This window comes from Petaurus breviceps, unplaced genomic scaffold (assembly GCF_028583685.1).
Source record: "Petaurus breviceps papuanus isolate PSGF00001 unplaced genomic scaffold, PetGlider_PUasm1.0 126, whole genome shotgun sequence".
In the NCBI taxonomy this organism is placed as follows: Eukaryota; Metazoa; Chordata; class Mammalia; order Diprotodontia; family Petauridae; genus Petaurus; species Petaurus breviceps.
In genome coordinates, this window is record NW_027185655.1 from 69,867,198 (window position 1) to 69,891,041 (window position 23,844).

Genomic DNA, 23,844 nt, shown 5'->3' on the forward strand with positions numbered 1-23,844 from the left:
TAGGGCTGGGCTCAGCTCCTAGCAAGCTGTGATGAACCTTTCCTGTCAACCTTCCAAGCTGTCTTCAGTGGGAGATTTGTTTCTCTGTGGGTTCTGTAGCTCTAAAGTTTGTTTAGAGTCATATTTTATAGGTATTTGAGGTGGTTATGGGGGAGCTGATGGAGTTTCTCTGCTTCTACATTACCATCTTGGCTCTGCCCCCTGTTTCACTGATTCTTGATAACTCATAGAGTCATTAGCTCCACTTGCCCAATTTTGATTTTTAACAAATTGTTTTCTTCTGTTAGATTTTATACCTCTTTTTCCATTTGACCCATTTTACTTTTTAAGAACTTCTTCTCTTCACTGAGTTTTTGTGCTTCTTTTTCCTTTGGCTGATTATACTTTTTAAGGAGTTGTTTTCTTTAGTATACTATTTTTTCCATTTGGTCATTGTATTTTTTAAGGATTTGTTTTCTTCAGTGTACTTTTTTCCATTTAGCCATTGCATTTTTTTTTGACATTTTATGACTTTATTTGAACAAAGTTTAATTTAGTTTTCATCCACATTGACCATCTGTAAGCTTTTGAAGGTGGTGACAGGCACATATGTAACCAATGTATATAGCTTGTTTGGTGAATCTTCATCCTCATTGCGTTTCCTGGACAAATGCACTTGGATACGGTACAGGACGTTCCTTATTCCTTTGGCCCAAACAACTTTGTTGAGTCTGGTGTCAATGTGCACATCTGGAGTTCCCATCTCTTTCATGGCGAATTTGCAGATTTCCTTTAGGGCCCGGGGAGTGCACTTTTTGAAGCCTACACCGTGGATCCTCTTGTGGATGTTGATGGTGTACTCCATTGTCCATTTCTGCTTTTTGCTCATGGTGTTCGCCTATTTCCTGGCTTTTAAAGTTGAATTCTCCTGCTGGAGTGCAGGAGGCAGCGACCAAAGTTTCTTGTGCTGGGAGCCTGGGACCTAGTCACTGGCTTTGTGTGCTGGGGCCTCAGGTGCTGGCAGCTGGAGGTTGTAGGGGTCTGGCAACTTACCTGGTGCTAAGCTGTGGTCAGCAACACTGGAGTCTGGCCCCTGGGGGCCACTTCCTCACCCGGGCTGCTTTAAAGCATTCAAATGTTTAACTCCTGGAGAATGCAGGCATATGTGGTGGTTTTCTGAGCTGGTGTCTACCAGCTCCCCTGCCTGTGCTGTGGCACTTGAGGATCCTGATGTTGGTCCTTGCCTACTCCACCACCTTAGGACTCAGGATCTTCCTCTGGTTTGCTGGGATGTCTCCCATCCTGTACTGCTCCCCCTCCCCCAGTGTGAGAGGGTCCTTTGCTGTTAATCCCTCAAGCTTCCTGGGCTATAAGACTGCTGCACTTGTCTTTCTGTGGGGTTTCTCCTGGGGCAAGGGCAATATTTTCTGGGCTTTCAGAGGTCAATAAGGGAGAGTGAGAGCAACTTACTTCTTACTCTGCCATCTTGGCTCCTGGAAGTCAAATATCAATTGTCATTATTATTGGTCAGCTAACTGCGTGCCTCTGTAAAGCAGCTTCAGAAAAAAAAATTTTTTGTCCCAGCTAGAGCCAGATTAGTGGGTTTTGTCAAATTCAGAACTAATTCTACCTTGTCTAACCCTTGTAGATGCCTTGTAGGTCTAGAATAATCTTTGAGAAATTCGTTAATTCAATTAAGTAAACATTTATCAGGTATCTATTATTTTCAAGACACTATACTAGGTGATGAGAATAAAAAGATGTCATTTTCCCAAGAACACAGAGATAGTAATAACAGCTAATATTTATATAACATCTCCTATGTGTCAGACACTATAGTATTTTACAATTATTATCTCATTAGAGCCTCACAACAATCCTGGGAGGTTGGTGCTTCCATTATCCTTATTTTATAGATGAGGAAATTGAGGCAAAGAGAGGTGACTTGCCCAGTCACATAGCTTATAAGCATCTGAGGATGGATTTGAACTCAACTCTTCCTGACTCCAGGCACTCTATATACTATGGTTCCATCTAACTGCCTCTAGATAATAAGTGGCAGACTAGATTTGAAACCAGTGTTTGGCAGCATTCTAGAAGAAATTTGGGGTGGCAGTTATCACTCTCACATTTGGCCCCAGAGATGGGAATCAGAGAGGGCTCCATTGAGGAGATGACATATTAATTGTGACTTAAAAAAAGGAGAGGACTTTGCAAAACAGAAATGGAAGCCAGCATGAATAGAGGCACAAAGATGGGAAAGGATGGGATGAGAATGAACACTAGAGAGTATGGACATGTCCTTTGGTGGAAATTTAAAATACATGAGATAAGACTGGATGGAAGATCTTGAATGCCAAAGTTAGGCATTTATAAAGATTATAAAGATTCAGTAGGCAATAGGGCCCAATGAAGGTTTTTAAGTGGAATAATGCCAGGCAGTGTGTTATAAAGGGAAAAGTCCTGGATTGAGAGTCAGAGAACCTAGGTCTATATCCACCTGTGCAACATAACTGTAGGATTTTGGTGAAGTCACTTACCATCTCTGAAGTTCAGTCTCTTCATCTGTAAAATGAGGGCATTGGGTTAGATCTCTGAGTTCCATCTGAGCTCTAAATCTGTGACCAATGAATAGAGTGACATAGTTAAATTATTTTAACTTTCAGGTGAGCAGGCTGCTCAGTGTCTTGGTTTTTCTCAGGGCAGAGTGTCTCAACCACTCTTTTCTGGATCCTGTGTCTCTGCTACTCTCTTGGGTTCACTCTCCAAAGGATAGTGACAGTCTTCTTCCATTTTAAGCCACTGTCTTGACTGGGTGGTGCTGTGCTCTCTTCAAGTGGAATATTACTGGGCTTTTTTTTCTAGCTGGAGTATCACAGTACTCTTTTTAACTAGAATTCTACTATCTTTCAGCAAGGCCAGTAACCCTTAATCTAGAATTGGCAGAAGCCTCTCCTATTGGACTGCCCAATGAGCTTAGCTCAGAGGTTTGTCAGGTCCCAGGCAGAAGGTAGTAGAAGTCTATTCTCTTCGTTCAATAACTTCTCCTGGCTCAGATCAAGACTCCATTAGTGAGGGACCCTATCCCTACATACAGTGTCCAACCCAGTTACATTTTCAGGATTTCTATTGGGTCTAGTGTAATTCCTCTTCTGAGATACTTACCCAACTGAAACTCAGACTATTAGATTGAGTCCCCAGAAAGCTGACTGCTACCATGGTTTCCTGGGCATAGTTTTACAGGGCAATCTTGTGGGTAACTATCCCTACCACTGTGACAAGCCCTTACCAGTGTATTTCCCATTAACAATGTCATAGACTCAATTAACTTTTAGAGAAGGCATTAATTCAAATTGCATAGCAAGAATAATAGTTTTTTTTTAAACTCTCCCCCAAATCCTGGGTGCACTCTCCCAAAAATATACACAGAATCTGTTTTGGGGGTAGAGAATGGGCACAAATTTAAAGTACAATGTTGGGAACACACCTATACAGGACAGCTCATAAACTCTGGAATAGCAGGGCCTTGATGTCCTTGCTCTTTCTGGAGAGTCTGTACAAAGTTGTCTGCAGCGTGAGACATCTCATCTAGATGGGTGGATCTTCTGGGAAGACATGGTATCTTTATTATACAGTTCCATCTACTTCTGGATTGGACCAAGCACTTGCTGGGCTGGATCAGACTTGTGACTTGGCCAGCTGATACAGCTCTTCCTTGACTGAGCGGGTCATTCAGCTGCTGAGCTTCTGCCATCAGGCTGGGCCAGGGAGGTCACCAGGAAACAGAGTAGCCACTCCCTGGCTAGTGTAGCAGCAAGCACCCCAAGCGTCCTCAGGGTTGCTGCCACCACAGGTTCTTGGATCTGCTTTGATAAAGGAAAGCAACTCAAAATGGGTTAACAAGCTTACTTTAATCAGTCAGACATATATCGTTTACCTTGTTCAGGGGAAAAAGGTCAGCACCCCGAACTTCAAAGTATACAGGCAGAATTATCAAGACAGAAACAAATCAAGTAGACAGCTTTCCAAACTGTCCAGCCATTACATCCATACCCCAATCAACATCTGGGTTTTTCAAAGCCGGGGGGGGCTCCAGACAACGGCTTCCCAGAATCCATATCAAATCACAGAACACTTCTCAAAGTGAGCCCCCAAAACAAAGCCTCAAATCGGGGTTTATATGCCCTTCTCCTGGCTCAGAGAATGTAACAACCTTACCGTGTTTCCCCGATAATAAGACCTATCCCGAAAATAAGCCCTCCCCTTACTGTGTAAGATTCCTCTAAAATAAGCCCTCCCTCGAAAATAAGCCCTATTGAGATTGCTACTGTAGTGAAGGTGATCCCCTGCGCTACATGCTACATTACGGTATCCTCTGTATGCACCGTTCCCCCCCACCCGTGAAACCCACGCCGCGCTCCGAGCTGCATCCAATCAGAGCTGCAGCAGTGAGCGCGTCATCCTGTTCTTCCCCAGTGATTTGCTTGCTGGCACCATTGAGAGCAGTGCCGTGGAGGAGAGCTGAGGCAGGACAACATAAGCCCTCCCCTGAAAATAAGCCCTCTGGTGTTTTTCTTTCAAAAAAATTTAATAAGACAGTGTCTTATTATTGGGGAAACACAGTATTGACCCACTGGCCAATCAAGAAGTATCTACTGAAAAACAAGCCTCCCACCCCAGGCTCCAGGTGTACTTTAGCCTAGGGGCAGGGAAGATCTTTAAAATTTACGTTTTCATTACAGCTAGGCAGATGATATTGCCCTTTCCATGGCTTAGCATTTCTGATGGAAGATATCAATCCACTATACTCCCAGGGCTAGCTTTCCTATAGTGAGTCACAGTCTTTATCACTTCTAGTCTTGGGATAAACTGAGTGTCCCCAGGCTCTTTCAGAAAAGGCAGTAGCCCTTAGCCTAGGATTAGTAGAATCAGCTCCTCTTTGACTCCCTCAGGGACTTGGATCTGAGCTTTGTCATCTCCAGACAGGAGAAAGGAAAGATCTGTCCTCTACCATTCAACAACTTCTCCAGTGAGGAAATCACTCTTTTTTATGATGACCATTCCAGTTTTCACTTCCCAGATTCCTTTTGGGTCTTATGTAGATGAGTGATTAGGAATAAAGTTAGAGTCAGTCTATGTCCTGGGACAAATCCATTGTCTTTATTGGTCTTTTCATATTCATTTTAGCAGTTCAGTTCAAGCTTCAGATTCATTGTAAGGAATAGAATAGTTCCTTTATATCTGAAGTGGTTTCTCCCGCTCTTTTCAATCTCTCTCTCTCTCTCTCTCTCTCTCTCTCTCTCTCCCTCTCTCTCTCTCTCTCTCTCTCTCTCTCTCTCTCTCTCTATCTCTCTCCTCCCCCCCCCAACTGTCTCTTTTGCCACATAGCATTTTCAACTTTGTTGAAGTCTAAATTGGAGACTACGAAGATTTAGGGTAGTAGAAAGTGGAAGAGTGGGAGTAGGAATGCTTTTTTTAAGAGTACCCACTGTTTTTTTAAAAAAAGTACCCACTGTTACTGAAGCATTAGGAACATGATTCATCCTATCAACACTGACTACAATTTTTAAGTGGATATACACAATGTAAGTCTGGCACATTCACAAGTAAGCAATTGGTGTGAACTTGCAAATTTTCTCCTTTGCATGTGATTTAATACATCAGATCCTTATAAATTGTATAATTCCATTGGTAGCATGTGTTAAGGATCACAATATAATCATTTACTTACAAACAAGAGACACAGAATAGCACCGTGTGTGTGTGTGTGTGCATGTGTGCGGGCACATACACCTGCATATGCAAGCAGCTTTCCCTTAGTTTCAATGGGACTTTGCCACCATAATGGGGTATCAGCTTTCCTAGTTCTCACATTCCTGCCCCAACCTCAATGTGAGTCAATGTAAGTCTAGGTTGAAACTGACTCTCCCAGTTCTGGCTGCTACCAGTGAGGATGACCATAGGGCCGTGTACATTCCCACATCCAGAGGTGCACAGGGACAGAGAATGGGTCCTCAGTGAAGGTCCTTTCAGCCCTTAACACCTGTTTAAAAGGAAAGCAGTAATTTCCAAGTTTGGAATATTCTTTTCCTCAAAATGACCAAATAAAAGGGGGTGGGTCAGGGCAATACCTAACCAAACTGAAGAGTTTCCTAATAACTTCAGGAGATTACCCGGAATGGATCCTTAGTCCACAAACAACTGAAGACATTCTCCACAGTAACTGCCATTTACAGAGTGCTTAATATTTCTAAGGACTTTCATTTATTCTATTTCATTTGACCCCTTAAACCTAATTTGAGGAAATTTAGGCCTCTGAACTAAAAATGATTTTTACATCTTAAAATATAATCCAGATTTGACCCAAATATTATTATCCTCCATTTAACAGGAGAAAAAATTGAGTCTCAATGATATTTATAACTTGTTCCCAGTTTGTATCCCTGGGAGCACTGGGATTTGAACCCAGGTTTTCTGGCTCCCAGTGAAGTGCTACTATACACTGCTTTTGTCAAAAATTCGTCCTTATTAGAAGGGTCACCATGGAATCATAAAACCTGGGTTTGAATCCAGTCAGGACATTTGATGCCTATGGATGAATTATTTAATCTGTCTGGACCTCAATTTCCTCATCTGTAAAATGAAAGGATTGAACTAGATGGCACCAGAGAACCTTTCTAATGTTAAATCTATGGTCCTATGATCTAAATGTATCCTTGAATGCCAGGAAAACTCCGCATACACAAATATTAACCCATCTGTAATGGGAATGTAAATTTTAAAGATCTTCCCTGCCCCTAGGCTAAAGTGCACCTGGAGCCTGGGGTGGGAGGCTTGTTTTTCAGTAGATACTTTTTGATTGGCCAGTGGGTCCAAAAGGTTGTTACATTCTCTGAGCCAGGAGAAGGCTATATAAGCCCTGATGTGAAGCTTTGTTTTGGGGCTCACTTTGAGAAGTTTTCTGTGATTTGATGAAACTCTGGGCTAGCCGTTGTCCAGAGTCCCCTGGCTTTGAAACCCAGATGTTGTTTGGCATGGATGTAATGATTGGACAGTTTGGAAATCTGTCTACTTGATCTGTTTCTCTGTCTTGATAATTCTGCCTGTATACTTTAAAGTTCGGGGTGCTGACCTTTTTCCCCTGAACGAGGTAAATGATACATATCTGACTGATTAAAATAAGCTTGTTAACCCATTTTGAGTTGCTTTCCTTTATCAAAGCAGATCCAAGAACCTGTGTTGGCGGACACCCTGGGGACACCGGGGTGCTTGCTGCTACACCATCCCACCCCTGTCTCCTCTTCATGGAACCCTGCAAAGGCTCCTTTAAATGGTGTTCATTATGAAATTCACTCCTGATTGGTCATCTTGATGTGTCATCTGGCCCTGTACTCCTTTGCCTTAGCAAGTCAGGCTGAGTCAGGGCCGTGTTTCCCAGCCACAAAGAGGAGACAGTCCCTGCCTCACAGGGTAGATGACAGGGGACTTGTTATTGTCTGAATTTTTTGGATCATAATCATTAGTATATCTATTCATAAGTTAAAATTAACTGTATAAAGAATAAGACTTTTTTTGGACAACGCTAGAATGCCAATTTGTTTTGCTTTATTATGTATATTTATTACAAGGGATTTGTTTTTCCTTCCTCTGCTTTCCTCCATGGGGAGAAATGGGAGGGGGAAAATGGATTTCTGTTCATTGAAAGAAAATTTAATTTTTTTTTTAAAAATAATTTTTGTATGCATATATATTATACAAAAGAGGAAATGGAGACACTGAGTTTTTCATTTCTTAAGGCTCTGTGCTGCCTAGACCACAGATGTAGGACTTTATGCCATGCTATTTTATTGTAGTAACTCAACCATTCATGGGGGAAATGAAGGCAGTGTTTTATAAGAAAGATATCAGAAAATCAATTTACCTTCCCACCTGTTGATTAGTGAACATTTTCACTTGGCTCGGGTCTTTCAGAGAATATAAGAATCAGATCCTACATACTTCATGACCAGTCATCTATAGCACACCCAATTTTCATTTTTTTTAATCTTTATTTATTTTTAGTTTTCAACATTCACTTCCGTAAGATTTTGAGTTCCAAATTTTCTTCCCATCTCTTCCCTCCCCCCACCCCAAGATGGCACAATATTTTATATGGGCTCTACCTATATATTCATATTAAACCTATTTTCATATTAGTCATGCTGTGAAGAAGAATTAAAACCAATGGAAGAAAACACAAGACAGAAGAAACAAACAAAAAAGAGAGAGAGAGAGAGCAAATAATAAGCTTCAGTCTGTATTCAGACTACATAGTTCTTTTTCTGGATATGGACAGCATTTTCCATCATGAGTCCTGACACCCAATTTTCAAAATGCTAAAAAGTCATTACCACTAGTCATCAGTACCTTTTAACAGTGAAAGTATAGAAACTCCAGATTAAGTACTTTATGAAATATTCATTATAATGACTTTCTCTTCCAAGGTCTTATTAAGTACAACAGCTTATAACACTATGGACCCTGTTAACCATGACAAACTGAGTTTACCCATGGGTAGCTAATAGATTTTTATTTCAGTACTACCATCATCATTCCATTAATAAGCTGGTCTGCCAGTAAGGCTAATTCTTCAACTCCTTCCATTTCAGAGAAATAGAAAAGGTTTTCTTTGGTTACTTCATAGTTCAAACAATTTAATTTTCTTTCTCTTGCCCAAGGATGACTCTTAGGGGGGTAAATCAGGAAGGAGCCAGGACTTGCCGCCTCACAAAATGTTATAATGAGAGTTAGTTGGTTGGCTAGGGAAACTTAGTGTGGAAAAAAAAAATCAGAGGCCCTAATGAGGGGGGAAAGAGAGCTTTCTAAACTTTCTAAATTATCTCACTCTTACCTCCTATCTTTTAGCTCTCTCTCTCTTATCCTTACACACACACACACACACACACACACACACACATCCTTTTTCCAGAGTCTTTATTAAAAGAAAAAATGTCCATGTTCTTTTTTATTCCCACAGGTTTCATATTTGCCTTTGCAATGAGTATGCCTCTCTCCAGTTCTTGTATGGTCCAGTTATTTCCTTGGGTAAAGGAGTTGTTCAGTTCTTTCTTGCCTGGTTTGGAAGTGTCTGAAGGACTTGGTTCTTGCAGCCTCATTTCTGCCTCCCCGCCCCCTCTCCTGTCTCCCCCTCCAGTTCCTGGCTAGAGGAGAAAGACTCTGTCAGTTGTAGGCAAAAAGACAGAGCAGACAAAAGGTCATTTGTAAAGAACTCCTTCCAGCCCCTCTTCTCTTCTCCTCCTGCTCAAACTCAGAGCTTGAGCATTTAATAAGACTTCTCTGCCAAGAAGATTGAAAGGGAGAGAAGAAGAAGAAGAAAGGTAGGTTTGTGGGGTTTGGTTTACTTTTATTTTTCTCATCTCATTTGTTCTCCTCCAAACTATTTGCTGCTGAAGGTCAGAGCAGAAAGAAATCTATGCTAAACTGAATGTAAAAGAGAATCTTGGAGAACCTGGAGATGAAATGAGAAAAGAGACTAATTCTCAAGATAAATGGGGAAACATAAGGAGGTAAGGCATAGGGAGATAACGGCATGCCCCTCAGTGAGCTGGGAAAGTAATTTCACCCCCTCAGGCAAACAAAGAAAAGAAAAGAAATTTGACATCCAGCTCCTAACTGCTTGGGTGGATGTGGCCACTAGTGAATGAGAGTGGGTTTCCCACAGAGACACCCACCTGCCTTTCAGATCCATGGTTTGGCTGTAGAGGATGAGAGATAGTTGGAAAAAAATCAGCATTCAGATATTTTCCTAGAATACATAAGCCATGTTCTAGTCTTATTCTGAAAGTTTTAGCCTTATTCAAATGAGAGTTTTACTTTTAAAAAACAAACAAACCTCTAATTCCCCCCAAAAGAAACTTGGTTTTGCTGTATAATATAGGGTAAGTATAATATAATAATATAAGATTATGTACAATATAATATTCATTGACTTCGTCCTGAGTTTCCTAAGGAACATAGTGCCAAGATTATACCCTTAACATAAGGGGGAGTGTATCTTTTAGGTTTACAAAAATCTCTCATTTAAAGCTCTTCGAGTATAAGGCACAGGTGTACCAAAAGCCATCTCTTTCTTTTATAATGACTTGATGTGGATAGGAAAGCAATTAACAAAATTTAAAAATAATACATCACCTTTGCCCAACTGTTTCTGGTGAGATGTGGTAAAAAGTACTGTTTCTCTAAAAGATGAGGAAACTGAGGCTCAGAAGGCAAGGTCATACTGGTAGAGAATATCAGAGCTAGGATTGAAACCCAGGTCCAGCATTCTTCCTACTCTCCTACCTTGCTTACTCCTAAACTTGCTGAATCCCGAAGGAAGATAATTTTCACAATTTCTACCAGACTGGGACTTTGACTTTAAATTTTACCCCTAATCAATCAAGTTCTCCAGTATGGTTATGCTACTATGACCTGTCCTCAGCATGTGTGAAAAGGATTATTCACCTTGAAAGATTATTGCCATACTTTTAACCTGTGATATCAGAAATTATAAACAGGCTGAAAGAATTAGTCATCCTATCACAAATTTCTTTGAAGATAGTACAGGAGCAGAAGAGAAAACAATCAGTTAACTGGCACAGATGGTAAAGTGACTTTGATTTCTTAGAACTCGGCATAATTCTCTGGGATGATCTTTTCAGTTTCCTCAGTACTCTTAATACTTCTTTTTCCCATCATAGGATGTGAGTGGAAACAAAATCAAATAGCCCTTTCTGTTTAACTCATCAACTCTTCTTCATTTCCATGCCCTACGTGCTGGTGCCCAGGAATGACATCAGCCGCCTGCCTCGGGGGATGGCAGCATCAACGGTAGAAAGCTCTCAAGCTGCTTGGCCCTGTTAGTTTTGGCCATTGGGGGGGGGCAGAGGGAGGGAAATATTTTTCTTTTTAAATCTCCCTCTAGACCCAACCACTCCAAGGTTTAAGTAGTGCCAAGAATACCGACAGACCCCAGACTGTAAAGTCTCAGTCCCTATGGTCTTGGCAAGGATTCCTGGCTCAAATGCAAGCCTTTCCTTCTGCATTTTCCTCGATAATATCAAAAAGCCATATCAGCATCCCTTAGAAGACATTTAACGGTATCTCCTCAATGCTTTTGGATTTTTATGTTTGGGTGTTTCTGTAACTCAGATACAGTCAGTAGGAAAATTTAAAATATGTGTATTTAACCAAAGAGCCCAAGTAAATTAACACAGTTTGCTCCAAATCAGCCTGGAGAATTTTGCATCTGTTAGCCCTGGAAAATGAATGGCCTTCCTGGATGATGTGAGGAGTGGAGGGTGGGGAGGGGGGGGGGGGTGTTGCAGAGCATTAAAGCTAAAAATGCCTTTTAACAAGGAAACCAACTGAGATATCACATCCTTCTCCAGACAATCTCCCACTGGCTGAGCAGTGGTCAAAGCAATTTATCTATAATTAGTAATGGAGGAAGAGGATAATTCAGTGTCAACTTGTAATTTATAAAGTGTTAGAAAAAGGAAAAGGAAAAAAAATCCTTAGACAGTGTTTGCCAGGTTTGGAACTTTCCACCTCTGTGCCTGGCTGAGTCTGTAGTAGACTGCTTTTAGTCTCTGGCCTAGACGTGCTCAGCAAAAGTCTTTCCATGGTACCGGTGCACACTGCTCAATTCATTCCATCTCTTGAGGAGGACATTCAATGTCTATAGTAATAAGTACTCCTGCATACAGCTGGGTAAAACAAAAACAGCAGAAGATATAGTCTTCTGTTGCCCTCATTATTGCTAATTGGGGAGAAAAGACTTAAGCACATGAGGGAGGGAAGGAGAGGAATTTCAAGGCACCATATAATAGCTAGCATTTATGAAATAGCTTGTGTTTATATAGCATGTGAAAGTTTGCAAAGTACTTTACAAATATTTTGTTATTTGAATCTCATAACAGCTCTAGGAGGCAGATGCTATTATGATCCCCATTTTACAGAGGTTAAGTGACTTGCCTGGGGTCACTCAGCTTGCCAGTGACTGAGGAAGGTTTGAACTCATTTTTTCTTGACTCCAGGAGTTCCACTATTCTATCCACCACATCCCCTAACTATGGATAGAATGCAATGTATAATTGGAAAGATTGCTGGTCATTGATGCTTCCATTAGCTGTGTAACCCTGGGCAAGTTACAACGTCTCAGAACATCAGCCTCCTTATTTATAAAATGAACAAAATCATGCTGTACTTCTTGTCTCACAGGGGTACTGCAGAGTAAATACTTTGCAAATCTCAGAGCACTTGCTATGTATGTGTATGTGTATAATTTTGGTTCAAACTCTCAATACAGAAACTCCCTACATCAAAGCATATTGGCAACTACTCTGTGCCTTGGACTCTTATAAGAGTTGTCTGAGGCACTGAGAGGTGCATCAGCTTGCCCATGGTCACTCAGCCAGTTGGTGTCAAAGCCTAAATAAACCTGAGTTATTGTTTTTGTGGTGGTGTATTACTGGAGGTGGGGGAAACACAGATCAAGAGTATAATCAGAAAGGATCTACAGTACGAAAATGGTCCTTGGGAAAATGCATCTTGACTCTGAGACTAGAGGAAGGGAATCCATCTAGAAAGTTATTACTAGATTGAGTAATTAGTGGAATGCCAATTAGTCAAAGAAAAATTTAGTCAATGAAATCTTTGCTGTAGTATTGGCATACCTGGATCTTAGTGAGTCATTCAGCAACATCCCTAAGAAGAACATGGATAATCTAGCCAGTGGTTCTCAAACTTTTCAGTCTCAGAACCCTTTTATATTCTTAAAAATTATTGAGGACCCCTGCCCCTAAGAAACTTTGTTTATGTGGGTTATTCCTATTGACATTTACTATTCCCTGAAGGGATCTTAGGGACCACCAAAGGTCCCTAGACCATACTTTGAGAACTACTGAACATATGATATGATCCTAGTAGAGTAACCAGGGTACTGAAAGTCCTTAAGTTCTTGACATATAAGGGGCGGTTGAAGACTTTAAGGACCTTGGGGCTGAAGAAGAGAAGACTTAGGGTAGGGGGGGATGTGGTTGAAAGTTGTCTTTGGATATTTGAAAGACTGTCAAACACTTGAAGACACGGAAGAAGGGTTAGACTTGTTCTCCTCTTTCCCACAGGGAAGAATCAGGAGCCATCAGAAGAAGTCAGAAAGAGGCAAAATTAGACTCAGTATCAAGAAAAATCTCACAGCAATTAGAGTTATACAAAAGTGGATTGGGCTGCCTCTCTTACTGGAGAGCTTCACCTAAGGGCTGGATGGTCTTAATGCAGAAGGGATTCTTGGTCAGGGACAGGTGGGGCTATATGTCCCAGAGGTATATTTCAATAGTGACATTTTGGAATTTGAGGAAAGTCCCAATTTCTTCAAGGACAAGATGAAGAAGTCTAAGATGAATGGGAATAGTTGGGAGGATTCAGGACTGGGAAATTGATCAGACTCAGAGTATCAATTAAGAGAGGAAGGCCTCTAGTGGAGGGCAGCTAGATTCTTTCCTTGGTCTCTCCTGATCAACATTTATATTAGTGACATGAATAAAGACATTGGTGGCTTGTTTATAAAACTTTCAGATGTCAGATGACAAGAAGCTGGGAACAATAACAAGTATGTTAGACGCCAGAATTGTTTGTTGTTGTTGTTTTTTTTTTATCTCAATAGGCAAGAACAATAAGGCCAAATCTTTTCAGATAAAATTTAGTGGGGATAAGTGTATTCTTCTAGATTTGATTTTGAAATATCAACTACACAATGGGGGTAGAATGGCCAGAACAGGGGTAGATACAGCCAGAGAAGAATAGTTTATTGGAGGAAAACCCAGGAGTTTCAGTGTTCTGTAGGTTAAATATGAATCAACAGTGTGATGTGACCAATGGGAAAGTGCTGCTTTAGATGACAATGACAGCAATGCCATGTACAGAATGAGAGAGATGGTGTCTCCTTGTGTTCTGCCTTGGTCAGACCACACCTAGAGCAGTGTGTTCAGTTCTGAGGGCCACATTAATAGGTAGTGTTTTATATAGCACTCTACATATGTATCTCATTTAAAGTCTCATGACAACCCTAGGAGATAGGTAGTCTATTATTATCCCCACTTAATGGAAGAGGAAACTGAGGCAGACAGAGATTAAGTGACTTTCCCAGGTTTATCCAGTTAGTAAGTGTCTGAGGCTGGATTTGAATTTAGGTCTTCCTGACTCCAGGTCCAGTGCTCTATCCAATGAGCCACCTAACTGCTTAGATGACATAAACAGTCTGAAGAATAACACACAATTACAATTATGCAAATGAAAACATCCTACAGGAAAGACTACAGGGACTGTGTTCATTTTGAGACAGTCACAATATTAGTTGTTTTTACTTGGCCATTTTCCTTTCTTACAAGGTGTGGGTGAAGAGAAAGAGGTTATATCCAAAATAAATGTGAAATAAATAGTGGGATCATCAGTCTAGAGTTAAGAGGGTCCTCAAATTACCTCTAGTCCAAACCCTTCATTCTACAGATGGAGAAACTGAGGTTCAGGGAGGTTAAGTCGCTTGTATAAAATCACACTAGTGGTAATCATTAGAGATAAGACTTGAACCTATGTCTTATGACTCCATACCAATTCTTCTTCCATCATACCGCAAAGATTTCAGAGCTAAGTCATTCCACAATACCATGCTGTCTCCTTTACATTTTGTTATTTGTTTCACTGACAAGGAGAACAATTTGAGACCAAGAGTGTTTGCCTAAGTCAGCAGATTAGGAGGCAAACAAAGAACAGCACCTACAACTCAGCTTCCTGACCACCAGACAGGTAGGTACCTTTTTTCCTACCTCACTGACTTCCTTTGGGAATGTATAGACTTCTAAACAGAGGTTCACTCCTTAGGATGTCCAATTTTCTATGATTTTATTGGAATAGGGAACTCCCATGGAGGAAACTCATTGCATCAAAGCAGATCACCTTCTCTCTTGCTAATTAAAGTCTGAGAGGCACTGAGACTTTCAGTGACTTGCCCACAATGACACAACCAGAATGGTCCTGATTCTGAGACCAGTTATATCATACTAGGCCATCTCTCAAGTTATCAATAACTTTTTTTTTTTTTTATTGAGCAATCAGGGTTAAGTAACTTGCTCAAGTCGGTTGCTGAGTGTCTGAGCCCGGGATTCGATCTCCAGGTTGTCCCAACAATGGAGCTGGTGCTCTTACTCGCTGAGCCACCTGGCAGCCCCTAAGCAATTGGGGTTAAGTAACTTGCTCAAGGTTACACGGCCAGGTGTTTCTGGGTGGTTGCTAGGTGTCTGAGCCCGGGATTCGATCTCCAGGTTTATCTCAACACTGGAGCCGGTGCTCTTACTCGCTGTGCTACCTGGCCGCCCCCAAGTTATCAATAATTTTTTTTATTCATATGAACTCCCATATCCTTTTTGGACAGACTGTTGTATGTGACTGATACTGATGTTAAGGATAGTGAATAAAGCATTCTGATTTTTACATCTATTCTATCAAGCCTCAAAAAGCATCTCTGAATTCAGAATATGTTTTGTTTATACCTTTTCTTCCACTATATATTTTTTACAGGTAGAAAACTGGAATTGCATAAAAACTGAGGAATATTGATGCTAAAATAAGATCTTGTATTTTGGGACATTTGGGGGTCATTAGAGCAAAAAATAAAAACGGAATGAATGAAATGAGTGAAAAGAATTTATTAAGCATTTACTATGTGCCAAGCGCTGTGCTAAGTCCTTGGAGATAGGAATACAAAAGCAAGATACTCCCTGCCTTGTAAGAGCTAGCGTCCTAGTGGGAGAGACACATATGGAAGAATGGTGGCCAGGGAAGAGGACTGTGCTCTGGGGAAGTCATGGGAGTGGTGACTAGAGCAACTGGACCATTCCTGCACAAGCTCCTTTTAGGCTGTTTTCACCCCATACCCCTGACACTTCAGCCATCATCTTTCCTGCTAAGCAAAGTTGGATTCTGTCGCCCTTTCCTGCACATCTCTCATAGGGGAACTTTCTCCTTGCCTTGTCCAGATCTAGCTTTCCACACCACTTCTCAGCCATCTCCAAACCATCCTCCTACCCTTCGACTCCCCCTCCCCTTTCTGGTCTCCCTAACGTGTCTTCTTCCCAATTAGAAAGTAAGCCCCTTGAGGCCAACTACTGTCTTGCCTGTTGCTTCCCAACATAGTACCTGACATACAAGTGCTTAATAAATGTTTTATCTGCCCATCTATTCATCTGTTTACTAGATAGATAAACATCCAACTATCTTTCTTGAAGCCAAGGCAGTGTCAAATTGATTACAGTTCTTAAAGGAAAAAGTAGAAAGGTTGGGGGGAGGAGTTGTATGTACATTGTCAGCAGGGAGGAAAGAGGTCAAAGTGATGAATAAGCATTGTCCCATGGAGCCAAGTGGCTTCAAAACTCCTAGGTATAGTCTCTGGGTCTCCAAGGAACTCAGATTACCATAGTGTCCCATTTAGATGTATATAGTTGAAGCCAAAGAAGGGACCTTACAGATCGCCTAGCCCAGTTGCCTTATTTTACAGATACGGAACAAAGGCCCAGAGAAGTTAAAGAACTTTCTCAATGTCACACAGTATTAGTGAGAGATTTGGGACCAGAATGTAGGCCTCCTGATTCCCAATCCAATGTCCTGCCCCCTACTCCATATTGCTTCCCTAGCCCACACTGCCAGGTCAGGTGTGCTACCCCTCAATATCTCCTCAGTTTCTGAGAAGGGGATAGGCATTAGGTTCATAGAATAACTCAGTTCCTAAGTAATGTATCAAGTCCCAAGTTCCAACCTAAATGGGACTCAAGTTCCAAGTACTCTGGCTTCTTGGGAATGCCCTGCTGGACTGGCGGGAACATCTGCCTGGAATCCTGCCTCCAAGGTCATCATGCCTGGAACTCTGGCTTGGGCGGATTCTACAACCTGCACCAAGAACTCAAAAGAACAAATAGAACAAGAACAAGACCCCAGCCCCAATCACGAGGGCCACAGGCCCTAAAGTGTGTGTGGGGGAGGGGATAGCCGTCCCCCCGCCCCAGCTCAGTTCATAGCTCCCAACCTTTAAGCCCCTGAACACTGTCAGAAAGAGAAAGAGACTCTTCCAGCCTGATTCTTTTAAAGAAAGCCTGTTTCCACTAAGCAGCCACCAGAAAAGACTTCTCCCACATACTGGTAGAGAAATGCAGAATGTCTTCTATCAGAGGCAGGTCCCTAAAGTCTCCCATTTAGGTCCCCAGTCTTCGGTGTTCTGAGCAAAGCCCTGTTATAATAGGAGAAGATCTTTTTATTTCAAATATTTTAGGGGAGGTATATGATAACTAAGATAATTTATTATTCTCTTTAAAAAAATCTCACCAGAGTTGCACCCAAGTGTAGGGAATTTCAGATAAAAAATAATCCATTTCCCAAACACCCACTGAAACTGAGAGTCTTATTTGAAAGCCACTACATCATTGTCCTTTTTATCATTATAATGAAATTCCTTTATGGTAGCTGGCAACAGCTGGAGAAATTAATGGCTGAGAGTTCAAATTCTGACTCTGTCATAGGTTCTTAGCTGTTAAAGAGGAAACTTAAAGAGGCCTTATTGGATGCTTGATAAATACTTTGACTAATAAATTATCACAGAGAAATTCACTTAGACTAATTAGAAACATGTAATTTATTTTAGAAATGCTCTGCTACTGTAGCAGAGAGACTAGACAACACAATCTTCTATTTTTGGAGTTTGGGAGAGTATAATGCAAGCGATTGTACTTTAAGGTATGACTTGCCCTTTTCATATAGAGTTATTTAGTGCTGAAAAGCACAGAAAAAGTACTGATACATAAAGTAAAATAATGATGTAAACTGGTAATAGTTATAAAGTATTGTCTCTTTAAAAAATGAATATTTTGATTTCTGGAAGGTGAGAAGGAAAAGAACATTGATTTAATAAAAACTGTTAAAATGTGTTGAAAAAAATTTTTCAGATGGGATTTGGACAGTTTAGGACAGAAAATGAACTGTAGCATAAATATAAAAACCAGTCCCTTTGTTTGCATGTGAATAGTCTGGTGGTTTAAAGGGAGCAGAGAAAGCATTTTTATTTATTAAAATTGGGAAAATATGAGTATCAAAAAAACCATAGTTCCAAGGACACATAATGAGACACATGATGAGAACTTGGAGCTGCAAGGTATGTACCTAATCTCATTTACATATAACTGTTTTAAAAGAGAAATCATAACAGTCTGGAGACTGATGTATGATTTTTAAAGGATTATTGATATCATAAGGGATATTTCATGAGTTATGAGCTTTTAAGTGAGAAATGAGTAAATGAGTATCTGGAGGCTCTAGTTTAAACCATTTAGACTGAGGCTAAAGAAGGGAAGGGAAAGGAAAGGGAATAAGCATTTATATGACACCTACCATGTGCTGGCACTGGGCTAAGTGCTTTACAAATACCACATTTGATCCTCACAACAACCTTGCAAATTAGTTGCTAGTATTATTCCCATTTTACAGCTGATGAAACTGTGGCAGACAGAGGAATGACTTGCCTAGGGTCACCTAGCTAGTAAGTGTCTGAGGCTAAATTTGAACTCAGGTCTTCCTGACTTCTTGCCCGGACCTCTTTCCCCACCACTGGCCACCTAACTGCTAAAGAGATTGAAGAACTTGTTAGAAGAATAAATTGGTGGGAGGGGGTGAAGAGCAGCTTTGTCTGAGATGTTTGAAAAGATGATGGGCAAGAGCAGCCCAGCCAACCCAAGGCTTCCCCTCCATAATTACTGACTGTTGGGAGAGGACCTCAGCTGCCTTGAATGAGCCATTGATCTTAAGAAAGAGGAAGCCTCTGGCACATACTTCTTGCTCTCTGCTGCCCTCCTCTGGTTGATAAAGAAAAGCAGAAAGGGGAAAGGTTTTGCCACTGCTTATATAGGAAGAAATACTGAGATGTCATTGCAAGTTGTAGCATCCAGGTGAGTGAAAAGAGGGATAGGCTATTTGATTTGCTCAGAATCAGCTTGAGTTCTGTTTCTGTGAGCTCTGTTTGATACAATTTAATTGGACAACACAGCGTCCTAATAAGAAATTAAGTGACTGGGTTGGTCTGGGAGGCCAGATCTCAGACCTCAGAGAGTCAGTCTAATGAGCTGGACAGTTCTCTGCTTTAAATGGAACTAGGTACATACAAATTTATAGTCAACACTTTTCCAATGTCATTTGAAGGATGCTTTTCACTGTGAAGAGTTTGTAAAGTCCCTCTTGCTTCAAGAGTTGAAGGGAAGGGGAGGCTAGGTGGCCCAGTGAGTAGAGCATCTGCCCTGGAGTCAGGAGGACCTGAGTTCAAATCCAGCCTCAGACACTTAACACAAAAACTAGCCATGTGACCTTGGGCAAGTCAACCCCAATTGCCCTCAAAAAAAAGAGTTTAAAGGAAGAAGATTTACCCAGATGTAGAATTGTAAGGATCCACAATCAGTTAGCAGAGAAGCAGTTTTATGTGGTTCAAGGGTTCCTAATTGGACCAATAATACCAAGACCAACAGTTCAGTCGTGACTCACCCTTAAGCACATGAGTTTCCCTCCCTGGCACTCTTTCCTGACAGATTGTCCCCTCACAGATATGGAGTGAATTGGTGAGAGAGTACCAACCAGGCCAACGTGTGGACTGTGATATGTATTATTTATGCACTTGCTGTACCTGTGATACTATTTCTTTTACCTTACTGTAAGGCAAAGTACTTTAAGATCTAAAAGTGGCATTCTTGTGAGTGGCTGGTTTGTATAAACAAAAAGCAATGTCAAAGAGGTTGAACAATTTTCTCAATGTCACACAGAAGTACACAGTGGCAGATTTGGGATTAGACTATGGGCCTCCTGCTTCCCAGACCAGTGTACTGTCCATGACCCCATACTGCCTTTATGGTAATATGGAGGGCCCTGGCTCAAGAAGGAAAAGTGGTGGGTAAATCCTGTCCCAAAGCCCATCGGTATGACTCTCACCAACTCTATCTCAAATTACAGGTGGAAAGAGGGAATATATTTTCTCTCAACGGGTTACCCCTAGTACAATGAGAGAGATGGAATTGAATCACAGGGTAGTGATCTTTCTTTGGGAAGCTAAACCTACCAGTTTGAGGGTAGGCTGGAGGGAGAGTGAGTAGGTATCCACAAGCCTAGGTTAGAGATACAGTGCCCTATGTTGGGAGACACATCCTATGCCCTAGCCATTACAATGGGATGACAGATAGAATCTCGTGTGGAACATACCTAAACAGACACTCTTGTTATTCTCCTTTCCTCTAGGCTGAGAGCCAACATGAAAATCACAGCCCTGATGGTTTTGCTGAATTTGCTGCTAGGGGGACATGCCATGTCCACAAACCGTCTCTCTTGCTACAGGAAGATTTTAAAAGATCGCAACTGTCACAATATTCCTGAAGGAGTGGCAGATCTTAAACAGATTGATAGACACCTCCAGGACCACTTCTGGGATGGAAAAGGATGTGAGATGATCTGTTATTGCAACTTCAGTGAATTGCTGTGCTGCCCAAAGTAAGGAGGTTTTCTTTCAATGCCTCAATAGCACAATAAACTTACATGAAAATGTAGAGAGCACCTCCTTTTCAGTTGTGTGATGTCATAGAAAGAACCCTGGATTTGGAATCCCAGGACAGGAGCTGAATTCTAGATCTCTTACCAACTTTGTGATGCTGGGCAAATCACTTAACCTCCCTAGGCCTAAGTTTCCAAATTTGTAAAGTGAAGGGTTTGGCTCCAGAGAGAAGAGCCTGCTTCTATAGTTTCAGGACCTGGGTTCAAGTCCTACTTGATAGTTACTACCTTTATGACCTAAGTAAAGTCATCTAATTTCCCTGGGCCATAGTTTTGTCATCTTTAAAATGATTGGGGTTAGACTAGATAGCTTCTTAAGTAATAAATACCTTGCAACTCTAAAACTATAATCCACTTAATGGTTTTGCTGAAAGTAAGTAGAAATGAGGAAGTTATATAATCATTTTTATTAGAGAAGCTCTGATGAAGACCCAGGGTTTTCATCAGTTTTAGGTGTGAATCCAAAGTGTTTTCACAAAGTAATGGATTTTTTTTTGCAGAGTTTAAAAGGTAAACAAATACTTAGACTAAACTCCATACCATATTTTAATATCTGCCCCCATGCTCAATATACCAGGGAGAGTAGTTCATTTTATCAGGAAGGATTCACTTCAGATTGCAATCATAGAATTAATTAAGAACAATAGACTTTTTATTGTGAATAACAACATTTAGTCAACTAGGTAGAAAAGTCAAAATGAAGAGAAAGAACCTTGTTTCAAGCAAAAGGTTGCCAGTTTTGCCTCTAAAACCATCTAGACTGAGTCAAACAAACCACTTGAAAATTCAGTAACTGATTTGAATGTTTTATATGAATTTTTATTCACTTTTCAAATATGCTTCTAAAGATTGCCCTTCAGCTGCTAAGCAAGCATTTGTAGCTTGTACAGTGGCAGAATGGGATTGAGCTTAGTGTTGTGACCTGTTTTAAAATAAAAGTATATTGAAATAATTAGGTATTGGAAAATGTTCATGGTCATTCAAAACTGGTTTGCATATAATGCCATTAAGCCAAGTAGAGTGAATTCAATTTCTTCAATTAAAGAAAGGTTTCAGTCAAGGATTTCTTCTAGCTGGGCTTTAGGGGGTAGTGGAGGTGTATATATTTTGAACTCCCATTGTAATGTCAAGATCCTAGGACATTTCTGTTTACTTTTTTAAGGTCCTGTACTTAAGATGCAAAAGATGTCAGAATGAATTCCATTTCTGTCCTGCCTTTTTGTGGCTAGGAAAGAAGGCTATGGGTGCAAGGTTAAAGTGAAAGGATTGAGAGAAGATGCTAAAACTTCAAGCTTTTCTGTGGCCAGTTGTTATAACTATAAAGGTCAAAATGATGACCTAAGCCAATCTAATGGCTGTTTAATGTCCTTGCAAACTTAATTGTTGAGGTAATGGGGATATCTTTATTTAGTTGATAAGATAATTTGAGTCAAAGCAAAAAGATGACTTGGGTCATTGCCTACTTAGACCTTACACTCTTTATTTCTTCCCCTCCATTCTCCCCATCTTTGCTAGTGGGGTAGAGTTGCAAATTGAATTAGGAATGAAAAATGTTTGTCAATAGTGACAACTCAATAAATTCAACATCAATACTTTAAAAAAAAAGAAAATTCAGTAACTGACATGGAGATGGGCTATAGAGCATGGCATCCTGAAAGCTAACAGATACAGGTGAGCCAGTAAGGCCTTTTCCTCCCATCCCCAAATAATCTTTTAGTAGTTGTTGGACTTTCAATTTCTAGAATCTCTCTCAAATACCCAGTATTTTTGTAATTCAGTTAGCCTGTCAAAGTGATTTCAGATCATAGTCTCATCAATCTCAAGATACAACCATGGACCATCTCTAGTCTAAACACCCCCCTTTTACATAAAAGGAAACTGAGGCCCAGAAGAAAGGAAACAAGCTTTTACTAAGAGTCTACTTTCTACTAGGCACTATAAATATATTATCTCATTCCTCACAACTCTATGAGGAAAGTATTATTATTATCCCTATTTTACAGATGGTGATATGAAGGCAAAGAGAAGTTAAATGACTTGCCTAGGGTAACATAGCTGGTAACTGTCTAAAGCTGGATTTGAACTCAGGCCTTCCTGACTCTGGGGCAGCTAAGAGGCACAGCAGATACACTGCTAGGCCTAGAGTCAGAAAGACTCATCTTCAAATCTGACCTCAGATACTTATTAGCTATGTGACCCTGAGCAAGTAACTTAATCCTGTTTGCCTCACTTTCCTCAACTAAAGTCAGATGTGACTGAACAACAACTGCCTGACTCCAGGCCCAGAGCTTCATCCACTCCACTGCACCACCTAGTTACCCAGGAAGGTAAATTCACTTGTACAATGTCCCACCAGTAGTGTCAGAGGTAGAGTTTAAAACCCTATCCTCTAACTCCAAAGCTACGTCTCTCTTCATTGTACCATGCTGCCTCCCATGTCTTCCTGTTAATCTTTGAAAAGGAAATTGTGAGGTAAGGTAGGTATCACAGAATCAGAGTGGGAGTAGACTCAGGACACCATCTAATCCAATTTGTATCTTAAAAAAGCAATAAAGTAATTCCCTTTACAAAATCCCAGACAAGTGTTCAGCCTCCTCTTCAAAACTGTCTAGCGAGGCATGAGTGACCAAAATCAGATTGTTTACCATCCCGGGGAGTAGGGAAGGGAGGGAGGAAGGAAGGGACAGAATTCAAAACTTAAAAAAAAAAAGAATGTTAAGAATAGTTTTTACATGTAATTGGAGGAAAATGAAATATATATTTTTTAAATGTTAAAAGATGTCTAGTGAGAGGGGGAGGCAGAAGAAAGGAGAAAATAAGTATTTATTAAGCACTTACTATATGCCAGGCATAGAAATATTATCCCATTTGCTCCTCACAACAACCTACTTTTTACCAAGACAACTAATTTCACTCTTGGATAGCCCTAATTGTCATTCATGGCCTAAAATTGTGTGTCTGAAAATTCTTCCCATATTCCTAGATTTGCACTCCAGATCAGGTAGACCAAATCTAATTTCTTTCTTTCTTTTCTTCCTTTTCTTCCTTTTCTTCCTTTTCTTCCTTTCCTTCCTTTCCTTCCTTTCCTTCCTTCCCTTCCTTCCCTTCCTTCCCTTCCTTCCCTTCCTTCCTTCCTTCCTTCCTTCCTTCCTTCCTTCCTTCCTTCCTTCCTTCCTTCCTTCCTTCCTTCCTTCCTTCCTT

General features: G+C 40.7%; 2 protein-coding genes across 3 annotated transcripts in view; one reads left to right on the top strand and one right to left on the bottom strand.

Moving 5' to 3' along the window:
- Positions 1-532: 532 nt before the first annotated feature.
- Positions 533-868, bottom strand: LOC138171011 (large ribosomal subunit protein eL31-like). The gene has a single exon (XM_069100472.1). The coding sequence runs from the start codon at positions 866-868 to the stop codon at positions 533-535; it is 336 nt and encodes a 111-aa protein (XP_068956573.1).
- Positions 869-9,190: 8,322 nt separating this feature from the next.
- SCRG1 (stimulator of chondrogenesis 1) overlaps positions 9,191-23,844 on the top strand; it is a 17,303-nt gene continuing 2,649 nt past the window's right edge. The window contains exons 1-3 of one of the 2 annotated variants that reach the window (XM_069096858.1): positions 9,191-9,356; positions 14,727-14,823; positions 20,335-20,583. In XM_069096858.1, the coding sequence (XP_068952959.1) occupies positions 20,348-20,583 (236 nt within the window). In that variant the 5' untranslated portion in view covers positions 9,191-9,356; positions 14,727-14,823; positions 20,335-20,347. The remainder of the gene's footprint in view (positions 9,357-14,726; positions 14,824-20,334; positions 20,584-23,844) is intronic. The other variant, XM_069096863.1, reaches the window with a different exon arrangement.

What these genes read in the sequence shown, in the direction of transcription:
- LOC138171011 (XM_069100472.1), bottom strand. Translation starts at nt 868, where the DNA reads ATGAGCAAAAAGCAGAAATGGACAATGGAGTACACCATCAACATCCAC.